Raw genomic sequence first — 18,339 nt, 5'->3', positions numbered from 1 at the left:
CTCACCACCTCTTTCCCCTTTCTACCTAGTTCAGGGTAAACAGCACAGATAAATACTACTTGCTTGCTTTCTCAGAACATTTTACTTTGCTGATGTTGCAGGCTGAGTTCATAGCTCATTTGCAGACCCCACCAAACAGGCCACGTCGCACTCCTAGACTAATTTCTGGAAGCTGAATGCTTGTGCTTTTGAAACTTGGTTAGCTTGCACCACTGATGAAAACTAAAACCCATGAAGAATCCTTTGACCCTTGGAAAACTCATTTAGGATACAGTCATATTGATTTGATCTTGAATTATGCCTGCTGTTTTGGTTTATTTGGTGGTTTACCCCTAGGAGCACAGCTTTCCTGGGTGGTGCTGTGAGAGTGAGATGGGCTGAGTTTTGGGTGCAGCCCCAATCTTCCTGGTGCAGCCCCATGTGGCTAATACTGGCCAAAGTGACACTGATAATCTTTTGGTAGTTTGCTTTCACAGCTTCATTTGGAGATCCGTAAGAATTTGAAATTATCATCATCAAATCAAACCATTGATAATAAAGATGCAAACACCCTTGCTGCCCCACGGGTAGGTGTATCCCAGCTGGCTGTGGGTACCCAAAGTATTGACCTGCCGTGGATCAAACTCTGGCTGTAAAACTATTCCAGGTGGGTTTTCCGTATCTACACCCCACAGCAGCTCTGCCTGCCAAAGGGTTAACCACAGAACCAGGTTAATTGAGAAAGGGCACAAGTGACATAAAACCTCTCAGGAATTGCAGGGGCTAACTGGAAGAGCTCTGTATTCTGAACACACCTACAATTGATTCAAATGAGTTGTAAAACAAAAGATAGAGGGTTGGCAGAATAAAGCCAACATTAATTCCGGTAGCAGTAATTGATTATGGCAGTAAATATTAGACATTCAAATAAAAAGTGGCTATTTGAGCAAATGAAAAGAAATTGAGCCTGTGAATATGAGCTCCCAAAACAATACACAACTGTTGGGCAACTATAAAAATAATTTTTTATTACCTACCAGCATGGCCACTATACGACTTGAAAAAGATCTAAAAAGAAGTGAAATAAACCACCTTCTGTTGATGCCACACAGACTGCTACTACTCAAGAAATGAATGATAACCTAACCCTTAGAGATCAATAGAAAGAAGCTAGGAATTTCTAAATGAGTTTTTCACTCCTCCTTAGCAAAAATCAGAAGAAAGATCATAGCAGGTTAATTCTAATTTAGCAAACTACTTATGAGAAACTTGGCATAAGGAACTGAGCCAGAAGGAAAAACATCTAACAGAGAAGACAATTATATAAAAAATCCAATTATCACAATTAGCTAGTTATACTGATTGGTTTATTATGAAATTTTCAGCACAGAGCTGCATTTCCAGGGGAGCTGGATGTGAGACTATGTAGGAGTGCCGAAAATTATTTGATGGGTTAGATTTTTGTAATGAGGTGAACAACACACAATTATACAGCATTGCATATTGGGTTATCCTTCTGGGACTAATCTGGCTTTCATGACAGCGGTGGCAGTTTGATCAAACCTTTAGAAGAGAAGCACATAGCTGCGTTTATACTCTTCCTTTCAATTAAGAACAAAATCCAGTACTAGACTCAAGAAGCAACAATAAAAAAATAATTCTGTGATTACAACCCGTAATCTTACATCTGGTCATAAAGATCTCTTTTTATTTTAGTTAGAATTGTTATTAGTTAGCAGAATTCCCTATCTCTCTTTCCTGCTCTATTATTTTTGTCTGCAAAGCATCCAAGTTATACAAAAGAGTATGCTCCTACAGGCTAACCACTTCCTTAAAGTCTGGCGGCGTTGCTTTTTCAGAAGTTGTTGGTCCTGTGACCTCCGATTAAGCTGCCTGTCCCCTGGAAAGCAAACCTTTCTCCATCCCTTTCCCACAACAGTACAGAAAAAACAAATGGGAGCTGCTGGAAGCTGAGAAAGTCTTAAAGCAGTCTTAAGTCTTAAAGCAGAAAATGCACAATTAAGACAGTATGAATGTATACACTTCCCAGCGCACTGACAATTTACTTCCTTCCACTACAGCTGATATTTCTTGAATACATTATGCGTGTCTTTCCCTACTTCTTTTGATTGCTTTGTTCTTCACCTGCAGAGCACAGCTGTGCTGTTTAAGGCACTTCTCATACTGCATGCAGCTTTCTGCCACCTTCCTTTTCTTTGCCACACAACCGCATCACGCTCCATTCAAACCTACAGTATGTGCCTTTCTCAGCCTCCCATCCCTCGTTAGTACCTTGTTGAAGTACAGTGAGGAGCCAGAGGAGATGACCCCACAGCCTTCTTCAGGCTTGACGATCTCTCCCCCAATAATTTCCTGCCACTCTGTCTTCAGGCTGTCTGTGTTCTCGAAATCAGACATGACAGTCGAAGGAAGGGGATTTTCAGGCTGACATTCAGTACCCCGAAACCCCAAGTCACACCTGCAAGGAAGTGTAAATGTAACAAGCTTTTAAAGACTTTATTTGGCACTGGTAATTACTTAAGGTGGTGCACTGTCCTTTAAAAATGAGATGTGAAATAAAAAAACATTCTAGGATTGGAATTTTGGATCCTGGCAACAAACTTGAGTAACTGTATAACGGAAAAAAGCTAAAAACCTCTAAAAAGCTAAATAATAAATAATATAATTACTTTAACGTAGTAATTTATATAAATTTAGTTTTATAATTTATGTTTTATAAAATGAATACAATGTATTATATTTATTCATCTTATAATAATTTATATTTAAAAAATTAAATAAAAACAAAATTAATAATTAATACACAATAAAAATATAAAAAAAATAAAAAATTAAAAAGCTTAAAGAAGTTTCTAAAAAAACCCTGTGGTGTCCAGAAAGTTTAAATCTATAGTCTGTACCCTTGGTATTGCACCCAGTCTGACAAAGGCTGTCAGGCAGTGCTGAGCTGGTCCCTGGCATCCTTCTGATCCCCAGCAAAACAGCTCCAGCACTGAGCTGATCTTTGCGGTCCTTGTGGGAAGGGCTAGAGGGGCCACAAGGACACCTGCGGCAGGACAGCCCTGTGCCACTGAAAGCTATTCTGATGCCTGGATCTACCAAGGGTATGGGTTCTTGGACAGAGAGGTGTGGAGCAACTGGTTGTTAATGTTGCTTGAGTAGTCTAACCCCCCCCATGGCTTTTATTTTTTAATGCTTAATCTAAAAATAAGAACAACGGAGCAGGGTGCGGGGTGGGGAAGCAAAATAATAGGATACCTGAAGTAGCAGGAGACCATTGTTAAGTGGAACTGGCAAATGCTTTATACCTGCAAACGCCGTGGTCACACCAGCCATGTCCGCTGCACATGTTTGGGCACTGCTGTCCGATGTAGATGTTGTCTAAGGCCCATTCATCTTGGGCTGTGTAGTAGCACTGACTCCAGCGGAAACGTGTGGCGCTGGACCTTAAAACCAATAACAACACTTTTATTTGCAATTCTTTACAGAACTGTAGGAAAAAAGATGCAACCATAAAAAAATAAAGTAAGGTGTTATCACAATCACAGCTCAGTCTCCAAAGACTGGCACAACCAAAGGCAGATTTTGGAATTGACCTTTTTAGATGATGGACAGGGCTATATAATGGCCTTTCCATCATTAATGACATTTCTGAGGAAGGCTGCAGATGTGTTACAGGGCGTTTTGTGCATTATTTTAAGATAAACCTATCAATGAATATTATCAGATTTTTATTGAGTGCCACTCTGCAAGGGTCACAGGTTGCAAAACCAGAAAGGTGGATCTAGGGCATTAGTTTAATCACATTTTTGCTCACAATTAACAGGATATAAGTTGTGTAAAAAGGTTTCTTCTGATATTTATAATTAAAAACAACTATTAAATCAAAGTTCTTGAGTGTAAGCATTTCTCCTCTTTGAATACTGGCTATTTCCTTCAACACTAATTAACTGTTTTTTATTGGCTGTAGAATTTTTTTTTGTCAGGATGATTCTAAACTAGATTTTACTCACATACTACTGGTGACATTGCAATCACAAGTTTTTAACAAAGATCCTGTTTCATAGCACCTGTTTTTTTCCCCCATGGTTAATAGCTCACTCTTGGCCAACTACTGGAACAAAATCTATAATACCCAATGTTTAATTCATACATTCATACATGTATTTTGAATACATTCATATTAAAAAATAATTCATACATTATATGTAATATATTTATATTTTTATATATATATAAAACTAAGCTCTGGGTATTTCTAATATTCTTCAAGCAGAATACCTTGCTCTAGTTTCTCCTTTCTAGTTAAAATTTTTCTCTTCAACAGCTTTATTTTCTTTATTATAGTGGGGTCAGGTAACATATGTATTAAAAAGTGCTTGGTGTTGGTCCTCTAGAGATTGTCCAGTGCAACACTGTCATTTTCCATGCTGAATGACTCCTGCTAGCCAACCCCAGCCTCACGTCCACCACCCTCAAAAATCAAGGCTGGAGAAGAGATTGAATTATGAGAAGACGAATTTTTTGTCACTGCTGAGCCTTTCCAACCTGCCCTGCCAACCTGCGCACATCCAACAGGTTACAGGCACTGGCTAGAGGCAGCTCCCAGCTGGTAGGCGCAGGGATCCTCCAATCTATGCTTGTGCCAGAATGAGATTAAGATAAATATGTTGCATGTGAAGTGAAACAAAGACGGGAAATCATTCATTTTCATGCAGCAAAAGAGGCTGTGCTGGCTGCGTGATGCATCTGGGAAAAAAGGGGTGGGTGGGGGCAACGTGGGTGCTGAGGCTGGGCTGCAAAGCTATGTAGGGGATGGACAGGGAAGGCAAGTTTGACTGTGGAGAATTAAAAACCAGACTTTAAAATGGGACAGGCCTATGCCTGGCCAAGGGCTGACTAGACAGGCTGTGGATGAGAAGCAGGAGGTTCCTACAAGAAGTAGGAGTTTCTTTCCTAGCCCGTTTCTGAGCTGTACGGCTATGTTATGATGGCACAGGATGTAATGCTGTTACTACAATTCAAGACAAAGAGCCCTTCCTCCTACCCCCAAAAATTTATATAGAATAAGACCTATTAAAGTGAATATTATAAAGGTGCCTGAGCCACCTGCTCACATGTATGGAAATAGAGAAGTGGATAAAGGAGGGCTGTGCAGCCACAATGAACAGTACAGCTGAGCAGGTCATGTTATAAGGACACAAAGATTAGTTTAGTACACGTTTGGAGAAATTTTTAAAACACCAATTTTGAATTTCTTTAGCAAACAAGTGAAGCTGTCCAAAGGCTTATTTTTAATTGGAATGACCCCTGTTTGTTTTAAATATCTGCTTGATATTGCAAATACTGTAATCATTTTTACAGCACGCAGAGCTAATCTGTGGGGGCAGATCTGCTGATTAAATACTCCCTCAGGATACAACGTATTGATGGGTTACATTAAAAGAGCTATGAATTATCCATTAAAAGTGCACAATGCCAGTAATCTGCACATGAAGGACTTCCTAAGCTTGCATAGGCACAACGGACAGTCCATATTCACCACGATTATTTACTGTTTATTTTTGAAGTGCTCTGAAGTCAGCTTGTCAGGTTGGTGGTGGCGTTCATGTTCGCTACAGAACATCAGCAGCACCGCAGAGAGCCCAGAGAGGCTGTGTGCTCCGGAGGGAGTGCTAACACCTGGTGTTAACTCTCATGTGGGCTGAGCAAAATAACAATACTGAAACCAAAGAAAGGTTTTAGAGCAGGCAATGCGCCCCCAGCCATGACCTCCCAGCACAATAAAGTCGCGTCATGTTGTCTGCCCAGGTGACAGGAGGGCATGCCTTGCGGCCAGGCCTCTCCGGTTTTTGGTAGGGAAGGCATGTGGGTAGAGGTGGGGTGTGTGACTGCAGCCCAGGGGTATCTACACAAATTGGGGGGTGGGAGGGGGGGATTCACAGTGACAGAGGGGTAATTTTGCCATCCCATGGAAGTCTTGTGGTGCCCAACAAGTGGCGGTGCTGCCTGGATGCAGTTCCCCATGCTGCTTGGTGTGGCGTTGGTGGCATTTCCTCAGCCGCTCGCTGGCCTCTGCCAGGCGCAAACATCCCTGCAGGGTGGCTGTGGGGGTTCATTGTGGCGGGGTTTGGGGCACCCCTCACACCCACCCTACGCAAACAGCGGGGAGAGCCCACCCACAGGTAATAACGATGCACACCTCTGTGCCCAGGGCAGCACCACAGCTGAAACCCCACGGAGAAGACCCCTGTGCAGCACTGCTGCGGGGCTGTTCCCTGGGCTGGGCCTGCACTGGCAGGCATGGAGGCTGGCAAAGGCTGGCAGCACAGAGGCCGGCAGCACGGAGGCCGGCAGGCACAGAGGACAACAGAGGCCGGCAGCATGGAGGCTGGCAACACAGAGGCCAGCAGGCACAGAGACTGGCAGCACAGAGGCCGGCAGCATGGAGGCAGCAGGCATGGAGGCTGGCAGGTATAGTAGCTGACAGCCTGTGCTGGGGCTCGCCTGGGTTTCGCCTCAGCAAAATGTTTCCCTGGGCAGGCTCAGTGTCCCGCTCCCGCTGCCGGGCTGGCCACCCCACCAGGCACAGAGCACAGGGTCACGTGCCGCTGGAGCGGTTCTGCCTTCCTCCTCGGGTCTCAGATGTTGGCTGCACGTCAAGCTAAGGGTGAGCTCAGCTCCCCTTGTTTCTTAGAGGCTCCCCCAGATGAATGCGGTGGTGGCAGGAGACTTGTTTCCCTCATTTAAGGGAGGAGTTGCGTTGCCGCCTGGAGATGAACATGCAGCTGAAAAGGAGGTGTGTGCATTGGCTGGGCAGCTGGGGACTGTCCCTGGGGAGCAACATCTTAGCGGATGGGGGTTATTTTTAGCTTCAGACAAAGAAAGCTCTGCTCCAGGACAGCTTTGTGGCTGCGGCAATCCCATGGCCCCCGAGATGCTGCGGGATGAGGGGCTGCCCTCACCTTCCCACCCAGCCAGGCGGTCATGGGCAACCCGCGGAACGCGGGGCCGCTGTCACACGGCTGTGGGCCACAACAGCTCTCACAGACTCAGATCCCTTTCTGGGCATGGGATAGTGTGTGTTAAGCTGAATTCGCAACTGCAAAAGCAACGTGGCCGAAAGGCTGGTCCTGCTCACTGGTTTTGAAAGCTTTCCAAGGCTGCTCTTGCACCTTGAGGTAACAATGGCTTAACAGGATTGTGCTGTTAAAAATGGTAATCAGCATTTTAAAAAAGCCATGTTAACTGAGAAAAGAGAATAAGGAGATGAGTGTCAGCTGCATTCTCAGTGATAAAATATCAGGTTTTTGGACAGTCACCATTTGGACACCTATTCAAACGAGAAGTACAGTATTGAGGAGTTATGAAAGCATTTTATTACAACCAAAATAAACTACCCTAGTTCCTCATATGTCTTCCCAGGTTTGTTCGTTGGGGTTTGGGTTTATCTTTATTGGTTGTTGGGGTTTTTTTTCTTTTTTTTATGCTACTGGAAGGCAATCTGGCTTTCTGATGAAATATCTAAGTTAGGCTGATGTCAAATAAAAGTCACTGTTGTTGTGTGACATTTTACATAAGCACAAGAAAATCACGTCCCAGATGTATTGTGAGTGAAATAATGTTCTTTCTGTTATAGACTTTTTCTGATATGTGGGTTAAAATAAAATCATTGTCTTCTCTCCTGATATTAAAACCCCTAATGATCTAATGCAAATTTGTAGCTGATAAAATTGTATTTGCTACCTTCTGAGTTACCGTAATTACATTTACCCAATTATCCTGAAACTCTCATTCAGTCATTAGGTGTTGATTTGTTTATGAAGTCAGCAACTGACAGCTGCTTGTATCTCATTAAGGCCTGTTCATATGTAAATGCATCCCATAAAACTGAAATTAATTTTCATCAGTGTTAGAAATGTTCAGTTCAAGTACAATACAATTTCAGTGAGCAGGTGCATATATTTCATTTCTCCAGTACAAGTCTCACTGTTGCAGCAGACCTCCTAACACCTCAAATCTCAGATAACACGGGGACCTTGTAAACCCATGCTTGCCAGATGCAGAACATCTACAGATGTGCAGAAATACCAGCATGCCCAGAAAGTTTTACAGGAGAAATAGGTGCTGTTTTTAACAACATCCTGGCTGCATGAGCACAGCACTGCAGAAGGAGACTACCTGTGCACCCAGGGTGCAGACCCTCAGCAAAGACGTGTGCGTGCTGGAATAAAAGCCCTGGCAATCATAGCAGGGCTGCACAGGGGTGTGAAGGCATGTCGAGGCTACCAAGGGCCAGAGCAAGGCTAATGAGACCTCAGTCCTCAGTCCTGAATCCTTATTTAGGTGGTTTATTCCCCTGAGCAGTAAGCACAGCGCAGGCTGTGTATTTGGCAGCCCTTGTCTTGTGAGGCTGAACCAGAAGGAAGGTCCTCAGAGTCCCCTTTCCCTCCCCTCATTTTTGGGAAGGCAGATGACCTGGCTCTCCCCCTCTGCACTGTTCTTCCCAGCCATCACCAAATTTTTGCCCATGGATGGTTGTTGCAGGGGGGCATGGGTGGGGAAGGGAGAGGAGAAGGGGGGAGGACACCCTGAAGAAGAGCCCTGCGGTGAATATTTGCTACCAGGCCCCCGGGATTATGCCCTCTGTGTCGCCAGACTGGCAGAGCAGCTCTCCACATCAAATGTTCACCAGTAACCTCCAGGTTTGTAAAGGCAGAAACTTGCCCTCAGTTAGTAAGGGCGCTTTACAAATACAAAAAAAATCCCCTCCCAATCTCAACCCAAAGGAGCAACTGTGCCCTTGGTCTGCTTGTTGCCAGTGAAAAGGAGGGGAAAAAAGAGGGAAAGCGGCTGAGATGTGTCTGGTGTGCCAGATTGCTTTTGGTGGGGAACATGCAGCCATCCTTCCTCTTCACCCTGATTACACCACAGCACAACACAGTCATACTGAACATGTGCTTTATGAAGAGCAAAGTAATGTTCAGTGGTAATTCGTACCTTAATTACAAACAAAACCCTGCTAACAAACAGGAATCCCTTCAGATACAAGATAGAGTGTGAAATAGTTATGATTTGTGTGCAGCATAAAACAGGAACCCAGCTATTATTTCATCATAATTTCTCCCCACAGTATCCTAAATTAAAATGGAATTATTTGCTTCTGTCACCTCATATGCTGAGGAAAATTACTAGATCCTAAAGAAAAAAAGGCCCACAACATTGGTATTATCATCAACTATACAGTGTATAATAATAATTTTAAGTACAGTATATATCTCATAAATAAATTTTAAGATAACAGCCTACTCTTAGAGTATAACCTGCAAAATTGTAGACAGTTTTTAAACTCCTAAGTGCCTAAATAAACCATAGATTTTACAGCTGGTGGCACATAACAGCATGTAAGATTTAGTACATTATAGTCTAACTGCAAAGCAGTTATTTATAGGCTTACTTGTGCCATTTGGTATTATCTAACCTGATATACTTTAAGGATTCAATACTTGCCCCTGATGTTTTGCCTGGAAATAGGAAATTCTGAGTATTGGCTGTACAGTAAAAATGGCCAGTGTGTTGAATGAAGGTATCATCGTGGGGTGGCTGGTAGAAGTAGGTTGTGTTGAGGCCGTGGAGAGCACAGAAAAATGATGAAGGACAGGGAAATACAATGATAACTTAATCTGAGCAAGCTCTCATTGCAATTGCTGTGATGGATTCAGGTCAAACATAAGCAAAGTGTAAATCTAATTGGAATTACTTAATTCTCAAATGAAGGAAGCCCTGAAGATTATTGAGATACATGACAACTTTTCATTTGTACGTTATAATGAAGCTTTTAAAATAAATAATGGAAGAAATGACCTAGTTAAATAAAAATGTTAGGGCACACAAAACAAGTTTGATTAAAATAATATGAATAGGGTAGTGCTTTCTGATAATTTTTGTTGCTGTTTTTTGCAGAAGAGGATGTTATTTTTGAAGAAATGCTATAAAAAGAAACAAGAGGTAAAAAATTCCCAGAAATGAATCATTAGTTATTGTTTATACAAGGCTTTGGTCTGAAGATGTAAACAATAAGGAATGTGCAAAATAAAAATTAACAATCCAAATAAAGCCTTCCTCCAGTAGGGCATTTACAGACAAGCACCACTATTTTTGAAAGGGTCTGAACCTTATTAGAAGAGTCACAGTATGTATTAAAAACAATCCTAAACAATAGCTTCTGGTGACTTCACCATCATTTCACTCTTCTGTTATGTAAGGAAGGCATTTTATGTTAAATATCTGCAACAGGTTCAGCTCAGATACCCTGGCGCCCCACCCACAAGCATAAGTATGATCTACAGAGGACTTGATCTTTGTCACAGCAATTTAAAACTAGATGAATTATCTGCACTCTCAAAAAAATAAAAAAAAAAGAAAGAAATGCTCACCAAGTCTTCTGTGGTAAAAGGACGGTGATTCTCCTCCACTGAGTAAATTCGCTGGAGTGGTAGATACTTGCTGATGTAAACTCCTGACAGCTCGGCATACTGGGAAGACATTCCTTGAAGTAAAACATTTGAAAACCAGATTTAACATTGAGGAAGAACTGGGGACAGAAGAAAGGGTTAAACATTCACTGAATCAGGAGCTTGTCTGGGCCCAGATGTTGGTGTGAAAGACCCAGAGGCAGAAAAATGCTGGCATGATGCAGAGAAATTTCTCAGAAAGCTAACAGTAGTACAATTGAGGATAGGAGAAAGCCATATGACTCATTTAAAGAGTTTAGCATTAATGACTAGCAATGCTCTGTTTCCCTCCATGAGATATCTAGCTCATTTTTTTCACAATTCTTGCCCTAACATCTAGCGCAGACTATGAAGTAAGTCTGCAAGTCCACTATGGAGTAAGTCTATAGAACTGACCTCCAAACTTTTATATCAGTCATTTTAGAGACCTACTTGTGAGCCCTTGCCTCTGGACTCTGGGTTCCCCTCGCTCCCTCCATCTGCAGTGGGAAGCAGCAGTAGCAACAGACATCGCTACACAAGAGCACCCAACCACGGTCTACTGAAGGTGCCACCAGAGGCCCATGCTCTGCAGATGCATTTACCTTTGATGCCTACAGCAAGTGGTGTAAATTCCCCTTGACTGCTTCTATGATTCTTTCTGCATTTAACTCCTAGATTCCTAGAGAGATCTGTTCCCCAAATTTTCTTTCTTCTTTTCAGAAAATCTGATCATTATCATGTCCTTTTTATACAAAATATAAATAAAGTCCATTATCCTGGCCTCTTACTGTTTTCTAGACCTGCCTTTCCCATGTTACTCCATTTTTCCATAATATTCCATTCATTTATTTATGTATTTCCAGAACAGCAACCAAAATTTTTATGCTGAGATTTTGATGAGGTATTAATGAAGTGCTTGAATGTTACTACTAACCTGTGCGCTCCTTTTCTAGCTACCCCTTCAGAGTCCCTTCTGCCACTACTGTCACAGCACAGCTCCTCCTGACCATCCCCACCCCTCTGAAAACCTTTCATTGTTCACTGCTGGACTCATGCCAGCAACATCAGGCAAGAGGGAGAGCTTTGGGACAGACACCTGCACGTGCAAGCAGCCTACTTTGACTGCTCTGAAACTAATAATAAAACAATAATTCTCTAAAGTAGTTAGAGCAATTAAGAATATTTTAAGAGTTAAATTATATCTAATTTATATATATAAATATAAAAATATATAGTAATAGTTATATATTACATATGAAGAAGGGCAGAATGTATTTAACAGAGAAATTTATTGCCCAAATATCTTAGAGTATTAAATGAAGATCTGATAGCTTATTCTGTTTTGTTGGGGTTTTTTTTTCAGTAGATTTTCTAAAGGCTTAGTTTCCTTTCCAGCATTTTTCAAACATTTTTTGTTGATTCATCTCCCCTAGAAGATCTTACAAAACAGGATCTGATCAGTGCTTGTGAAGCAAACAAAACTTTCAAACATTTTAATTAATTAGTGTTTTGTGTATTTGCCAGATTACGTCCTTGAAATATACTACAAATAGCCTTCTCCATTACTCTTTTATCACAGCGACACGGGTGGTGTGAGAAAAATTATTTGGCTGCAAGTTCTTCTCTCTGAACTCAGCTCCACTGAGAGAGAAAAGGAGCACTAAAATCTGAAGGCAACTAATCTTCCATTGGTGGCAAGGACAAACCCCAAACACCCACCACTAGGAACTATTCTTGGACACCATGATGATGCCTGCTAGGTATAAAGGACATGAACAATGTTTGAAATACAGTATTTATAGCTTTCCTCTGAATTCTGTTTAAGGTAAGAAAGCATTACTTCGATTTGCAAAATTTAAAAGTTCCCTGCTCTGCCCACCAAAGTAAACGTGGTGAAACACAACGTGGCAAACGGTAACAGGACAATGCTTTCATTGCTCATAGAAGATTTGGGACTGGACATTCAAATCCCTCTCTGAACCTACAGAGCATACAGTGAAAAGGCACTAGGACAGATTCCCTGACACCCTCTGAATCTGCTCGGAGGCAGCCCAAGGACCTTGGTTAGTTCACCCTGAGGCCACGGAAAGTCCAGCTTGACATCTAAGAGGGAAAACAAAAGCACAAGTTATGGCCAAATGTGCTATTCACATTTGTGCTGAGGCAGAGCTGAGCCACACGGGGGAATAGCAGCTAACACTGCTATTTGCACTTCTAGCAGAGACGGGGAAAGAGCTGGTCATTACGGCCCTGGACTGTGTTTGAACCAGGGAGGGGAGATGAAAGGCTCTATATTACAATCCCCCGAAGGAATGTGCTTTCCATTTATGAAATGGCTGCACACAAGGGTAGAAAGAATTTCTATCCATTTAAATTCCAGGAAACAGTAGATGCATTTTGCTTTGAAAAAAAAACCCAACCCAAAACAGTAGCACAGGAAAGATCTCAGCCATTACTCTGTAGCTCTGTCTAAGTGTGCCCCAGTTCTTTTCTCAGGCTTGGTTCGTTTCTGTCAGTTTTGTGTTTAAGGTTCTCAGATACCTTTCTTCCAAATATCATGAAGAACAGAACAGTTTAAATACTTCTATTGGTAATTTTGACTGACTTCAACTGAGAATTTCTTTATAGAAAGGGGAATGAGGGAAACATCTCCCTTTGTTCAATGCCACACGTGTATCTCTGATGATCTTTGTATAAGCAGAGTTTATGGAAGACAAAGGTCCTCGCTGCCAGCCTCACCTCCTGAACAAGGTGCCACGTGAGGCCATGGTTGGTGGAGTAGTCCAGTTTCACCTGGTTGTCCATATGAGGAGTAAATGCCTGACCGCAGCCCATCACCAAGTTGAACTGTATCATATATGAAGCTCCGATCTGCATAGACTGGGTCTCCACGTAGCGCATGCTAGAAGCTAACTTTGAATCTCCTGTAAAACTGAGAGATGTAAGGAGAGAATCAGGATCCATCTCCAAAATATTTCAGAAGGGAACATTAAGAATGGTTCTGGGTTAAACGCAGTGCTGCTTCTTTCTTTGTTCTGTAGATTGGCACATGGGATGAGACCATGCACAGAAGCATCTTTCTGTTGGTACCTTCTGCAAATTACCAGAGAGGCCTTGATGTATCCCAGAGTGTGAAACACTGAATTATTCTGTTAGTTCTTACTATATGCTCTTTGTATTAAGGATCACATTAGGATCAAGCAATGGATAATGTACAGAAAAAACAACATAAAGTTAATTCCCCAGGAGTGTCCGTTGCCTAAGGTCGTGTCACAGTAACAGCTGTAGTTTCATTCAAACACTGGACAGTAAAGATACGCTGCATTTAGTTTAAAATATTCGTATTTGATTGGCTTTTCATTCCACTGATTTTCAAGTGATTCTATATGCAATGCATTCATTGACTTGACTATGTTTTGGGATTAATATTGCCTATATTCAGCTTCTTTTCTGCAAGATACACTGATACAAGAGTTATATTATCCAGTAGACTGGAGAAGATAATTTTGTCAGTAGTAATGTTTGGAACAAACCAAGCCTTGCATACGGTACAAGGTACCCAGTTATCACATACATGGTAACACAACATATAGTTTTAAATTATAGGGTTATTTCAATTTAAATGCAGTTTTTTCTTCTATGCACTCTTGAAAAGGAAAAAAAACCAACCCCAAACCAACAAATGCAAGAGAGGTATAAGAAGGAAGTAAGAACAACTACGTTTTGAATCCTGCACACTAGCCTTCAAATCAGAACGTTTTTAAGAAATTTCACACAGAATAAAAATCGCCTCCTTCTTAGTTTGAGATGTTTAGTTAGTGTCTTCAGAAGTATTGTAGTCCTTTCAGCTAAAACATTTTCTAAAACTGTTTTTAAATGTGAACAATTTAGGATAGGGATTGCATCTTTTTACAGAAAACAACTGCAAATTATCATGCAAAAATAAAAAGGTACATTCAGTACACTGATGACGGGAATAATCTAGTTCAAGGTTGCCCTTATGGTCGAGTAAGTTACAGTTTATCATCTTAAATAAGAAACCCTGATCTTTCAATACCATACAATAAAATATATTAGCTTCTACCCCTGTAAAGTTCAAGGTCATGACGAAGTCAGCATAAAGACTAGGAATACAAGTCAGCGTTACTTAGCACTCTTTTAAATTAATTCACTGACCCACACTCTTTTCTATAGTGTCCCTTCCAGAGGGTGCAGTTAAGCTAAGCCATAAATGTCAACATGTTACCTTAAAGTTCTAGAAGAAATTACTGAAAGCTGGCATTAGTTTTACCATTATCAAAGTGCTCTTACTTGGCAGTTAAGATCTGGGCTCCTTTTTGCTCGCTAACCTTGCTCTCTGCAACTTTATTTCCTAAACGATGATCCAGTTCATGGCATCATATGAAACTAACCAGTCTATGTCAATCAGCACCACAAACCAACTGTGGATGGACATTCCCTGCACTGCTGGGGCACTGTCATGGACAATTGGACCAGAAGGCAGTAAGTCACCTTGGAAAACTGTATCACAACTGTTTGCTCTTTCAGTGAATGTTGTCAGTGTTTTTGTTCTCAATGGGAAGGATAATTTGATGTTGAGCAGAGGGTATAATGTCCATTCATCCGCGGTCCAGCTGGCAACTCATGGTTTGTGGCTTCATTGGTAGACCTGAATGCACCTCAGAAGAATTTGTTTGGATAATGCCTGAACTTATTTTTCTTTCAAAATTTATTTTATACTTTTCAAAATGACAAAAACCTGCAAATTTAGAAGTTAAAGCTGACTTGGACTGACAAAATTTTAATTTCTACAATGCAGTTTGAAATTTCATGGCTGATGTGGGAAAACAAAGTTTTACCAAAACTCTCTTGGGAAATCTGTGCCATTACAACCAGGCTCTCCAGGTATCAGTCACCTATGTGCAGTGTAATCAGCTGAAAGTTATAGGCAGCAATGCTTTGGAAAATGATCTGGCATTGCACACATAAACCTGCTCACAACACATCACAGTTACCTAAAGCTCATCTGAACAGAATAAAGGAATTGAAACTAAACAGTTTGATGAATTATCTGCCCAGAAGCTGTCTTCCCCAAAGTGATGGAAGACAAGTGAAGGACCGATATTCCGTATAGGTGCAAAGAAGTAAATATTTCCTTTTTTCTCTTTGCCTCCCCAAAAATTCCCTCTATTCAATATCACAGGTGTAAAACTAGGGAAAAAAACCTTAAACTGTCATCTTTTTTACAGGTGGCATTCAGGTGATGAGTAAAACAATTTAAGTTTAGTATTAATTTTCATTTAATAACTTACCCACTGGATATTATTTAATAACTTAGCCACTGGAAATTATACAATACATTAAATAAGCACTGTTTTAAAGGCAAAACAGCTCTTTAAAATGGATATTAAAGAAATGTGTAAAAGGAAGGTAGTGATGAGATGAAGACAATCTGTGATACTCCATAAGAAACTCTTTTAAGGGGAGGAAATCACATTACGGGTTCACAAAGTCCTTTATCATCCATAAATTGCCTCCAGCTGAACAAGGGTAACATTAAAGGTGGGGGCTCCACCTTACTTGCCACTTCCTCACTCTCCAGCTCTCCCGTGTCTGTGGTTAGGGGCATGCTCTTCTGCTGGAATACCAAATATTTCCTTTGTTCTGGGAGTCACGCAGCTGCATTACGTTTCCAGATTTTGTAAAAAGCAGAGTAACGTCCCTGGCGTAACAATAATTAACTAAAAAATCTTCAGAAATGAGAATGCAGAGGCTACATTTTTGTATAAGTATGTAGCTGTGAGTTGGTTTCTGGTGTGTACATAATTAGACCTGTGGAGGCGCAGGAACACAATACCCATAGGTGCCCTCAGAACAATTGCTCTCCCTCCAAGCACTGCCAACTAATTGGTACTTCTGGGAATGATATCACAGCCAATGTCAGCCAGTCTGTGCTGTTCCAAACTGCTCTGGGATCCCCAGAGTTACCATGTTTCAAGGCCGCTACTTTCAGGAATACTGAAAAGCCACATTGGATGCAGCTAGTTTTGTAAAGCTGCATTGACCGAGAATATTGACGTGATGGTCAAATGCTCACAGCAGCCCCAACTTTGCTTCCATCAAAAGCAGGAGATGTTTATGTCTTTTCACATCACATCACATCTACTTGGCTAAATAATTCCTAAACATATTCATATATTTTAATTAAGTCAATTACCCGAAATAAACTTCCTGCATGTTACAGAGTACTAATTAATCTAAAATACAAAACATGTTATAAAACAGGTAAGATATCAAGCTGATGTAGGGCAGCTATATTACATTGCTCCATAATGATAGTTCGTTATGAGCCAGATTTACGGTCTTCCCTCAGGCTGCTCCAGGGACAGTGGGACACTCTATTGTTCATTACATTGAGTTAAATCATAATGTTGTCATCTGACTGAGACAGTTTATTTATATAAAGCTATTTTATTTGTGTCCAGATGAATATTAAAAAAAAAAAAAACCACAGAAGAAGTGTTATTAGCATCCTTACCGATACTTAAATGCAACACTTCATAGGCATTTGGGTCAAAACCTTGCCTGTGTATGAGCATCTTATAGAAGTGATGAATTAACAGACATCATCAAACATTTAATTTCCAAAGTGTTCTGGAATCCTTTCTTTAATAAATACTTTGCTGTAATAGTCTAAAGACCAATCTGAAACCAAATGTTGATGATTACAATTGAATAAAGTGACTGTTCCAGATATGGAACATTATAAAACACTCAATAATCATGTTTGCTCAAAACATACGTATATCAATAAACCCTTCCTTTCTAAATGAAGCCAGCTATTGAAAAGAACAACTTCCCTCTTCAACGAAAATAAAACACCCTCAGTTCTCCCAAATTTTAAAGGATAAGTATTTCAGATTTACTGATTCTGAAGCAAAAGCAGAGGCCTAACAGACAATTAAAGGCAATTCACTGAAAATGGGCCTGGGGATGACACCCTGTAAAATGATTTATAGCACATTTCCCATAGTTCTACTAATGAAAAAGCAGTTGTCAGACTTTTCTCAAGAGGGTGGTGTCAGTGCTACTGCAAATTCTGCTCATAGCAAGACATGAGTTAGAAAACGAGAACCAAATGGACTCACAGCTGGGAAAAGCCAACAATAATTAATTTAAGTAGCAGCCATTTGTACAGACTTTGTGTAAGTTTAAAAATTTCCCTTGAGAGAAACAAGGTCAATGAAGGATAGAGTTCATGTCTTCCAGTGATAATGAAAAATACTTATACATAAATAGTAAGGAAATACTGCAAAGGATTTGATTCTTTAGTTGATGCATGGGAAGTTCAGCATTTCCACTATGACTGAGCACTACAAATCCTAGCCAATATATGTGATGGAGAATTTAGCTTAGTGTTTATTATATTGATTCTGATTTAGAGTCATAGGAGGAAAGCAGAGGAACCTCTGCTATCTTAAATAACCTACCCCCTTCCCCATGATAAGCTGGTCTTACAAGAACAGAGGGAAAACAATGTCATTAAAGGGCTTTCATTCCAGCTCTTTGATGAAGAAGATGCAAACAGTTTGAGCCCTAACATGTTGTTTCATTTTAATGAGCAGCGAGTATCTTCCTTGTCCTTATTAAAGTGGTTAATGGTGCTTCTACTGCCTCATTATCACCGCTAGAACACATCCAGTGTTGTTCCTACTGCTAAGCCAACTCCTTTTAGTTTGACAGATGATCAGAAAGTCAAATCAGATTGTTCAGGGATACTTGCTAATAAAATTCCAACAGTGTTTCTCTGAGTGTCCATGGGGATGCTAAAATTATTTGTATT

General features: G+C 40.9%; 1 protein-coding gene across 2 annotated transcripts in view; it reads right to left on the bottom strand.

Annotated features, from left to right (window-relative positions):
- RELN (reelin) overlaps window positions 1-18,339 on the bottom strand; it is a 298,010-nt gene that overhangs the window by 75,809 nt on the left and 203,862 nt on the right. For both annotated transcript variants that reach the window (XM_055807624.1, XM_055807623.1), the window contains exons 21-24: window positions 13,236-13,428; window positions 10,437-10,549; window positions 3,309-3,446; window positions 2,272-2,458 (exon numbers count right to left, since the gene is read on the bottom strand). In XM_055807624.1, coding sequence (XP_055663599.1) covers window positions 2,272-2,458; window positions 3,309-3,446; window positions 10,437-10,549; window positions 13,236-13,428 — 631 coding nt within the window. The remainder of the gene's footprint in view (window positions 1-2,271; window positions 2,459-3,308; window positions 3,447-10,436; window positions 10,550-13,235; window positions 13,429-18,339) is intronic.

This window comes from Falco peregrinus, chromosome 6 (genome assembly GCF_023634155.1).
Source record: "Falco peregrinus isolate bFalPer1 chromosome 6, bFalPer1.pri, whole genome shotgun sequence".
NCBI lineage: Eukaryota > Metazoa > Chordata > Aves > Falconiformes > Falconidae > Falco > Falco peregrinus.
Note: the sequence above shows the minus strand (reverse complement) of the source record. Positions and strands in the feature narration are given on the sequence as shown.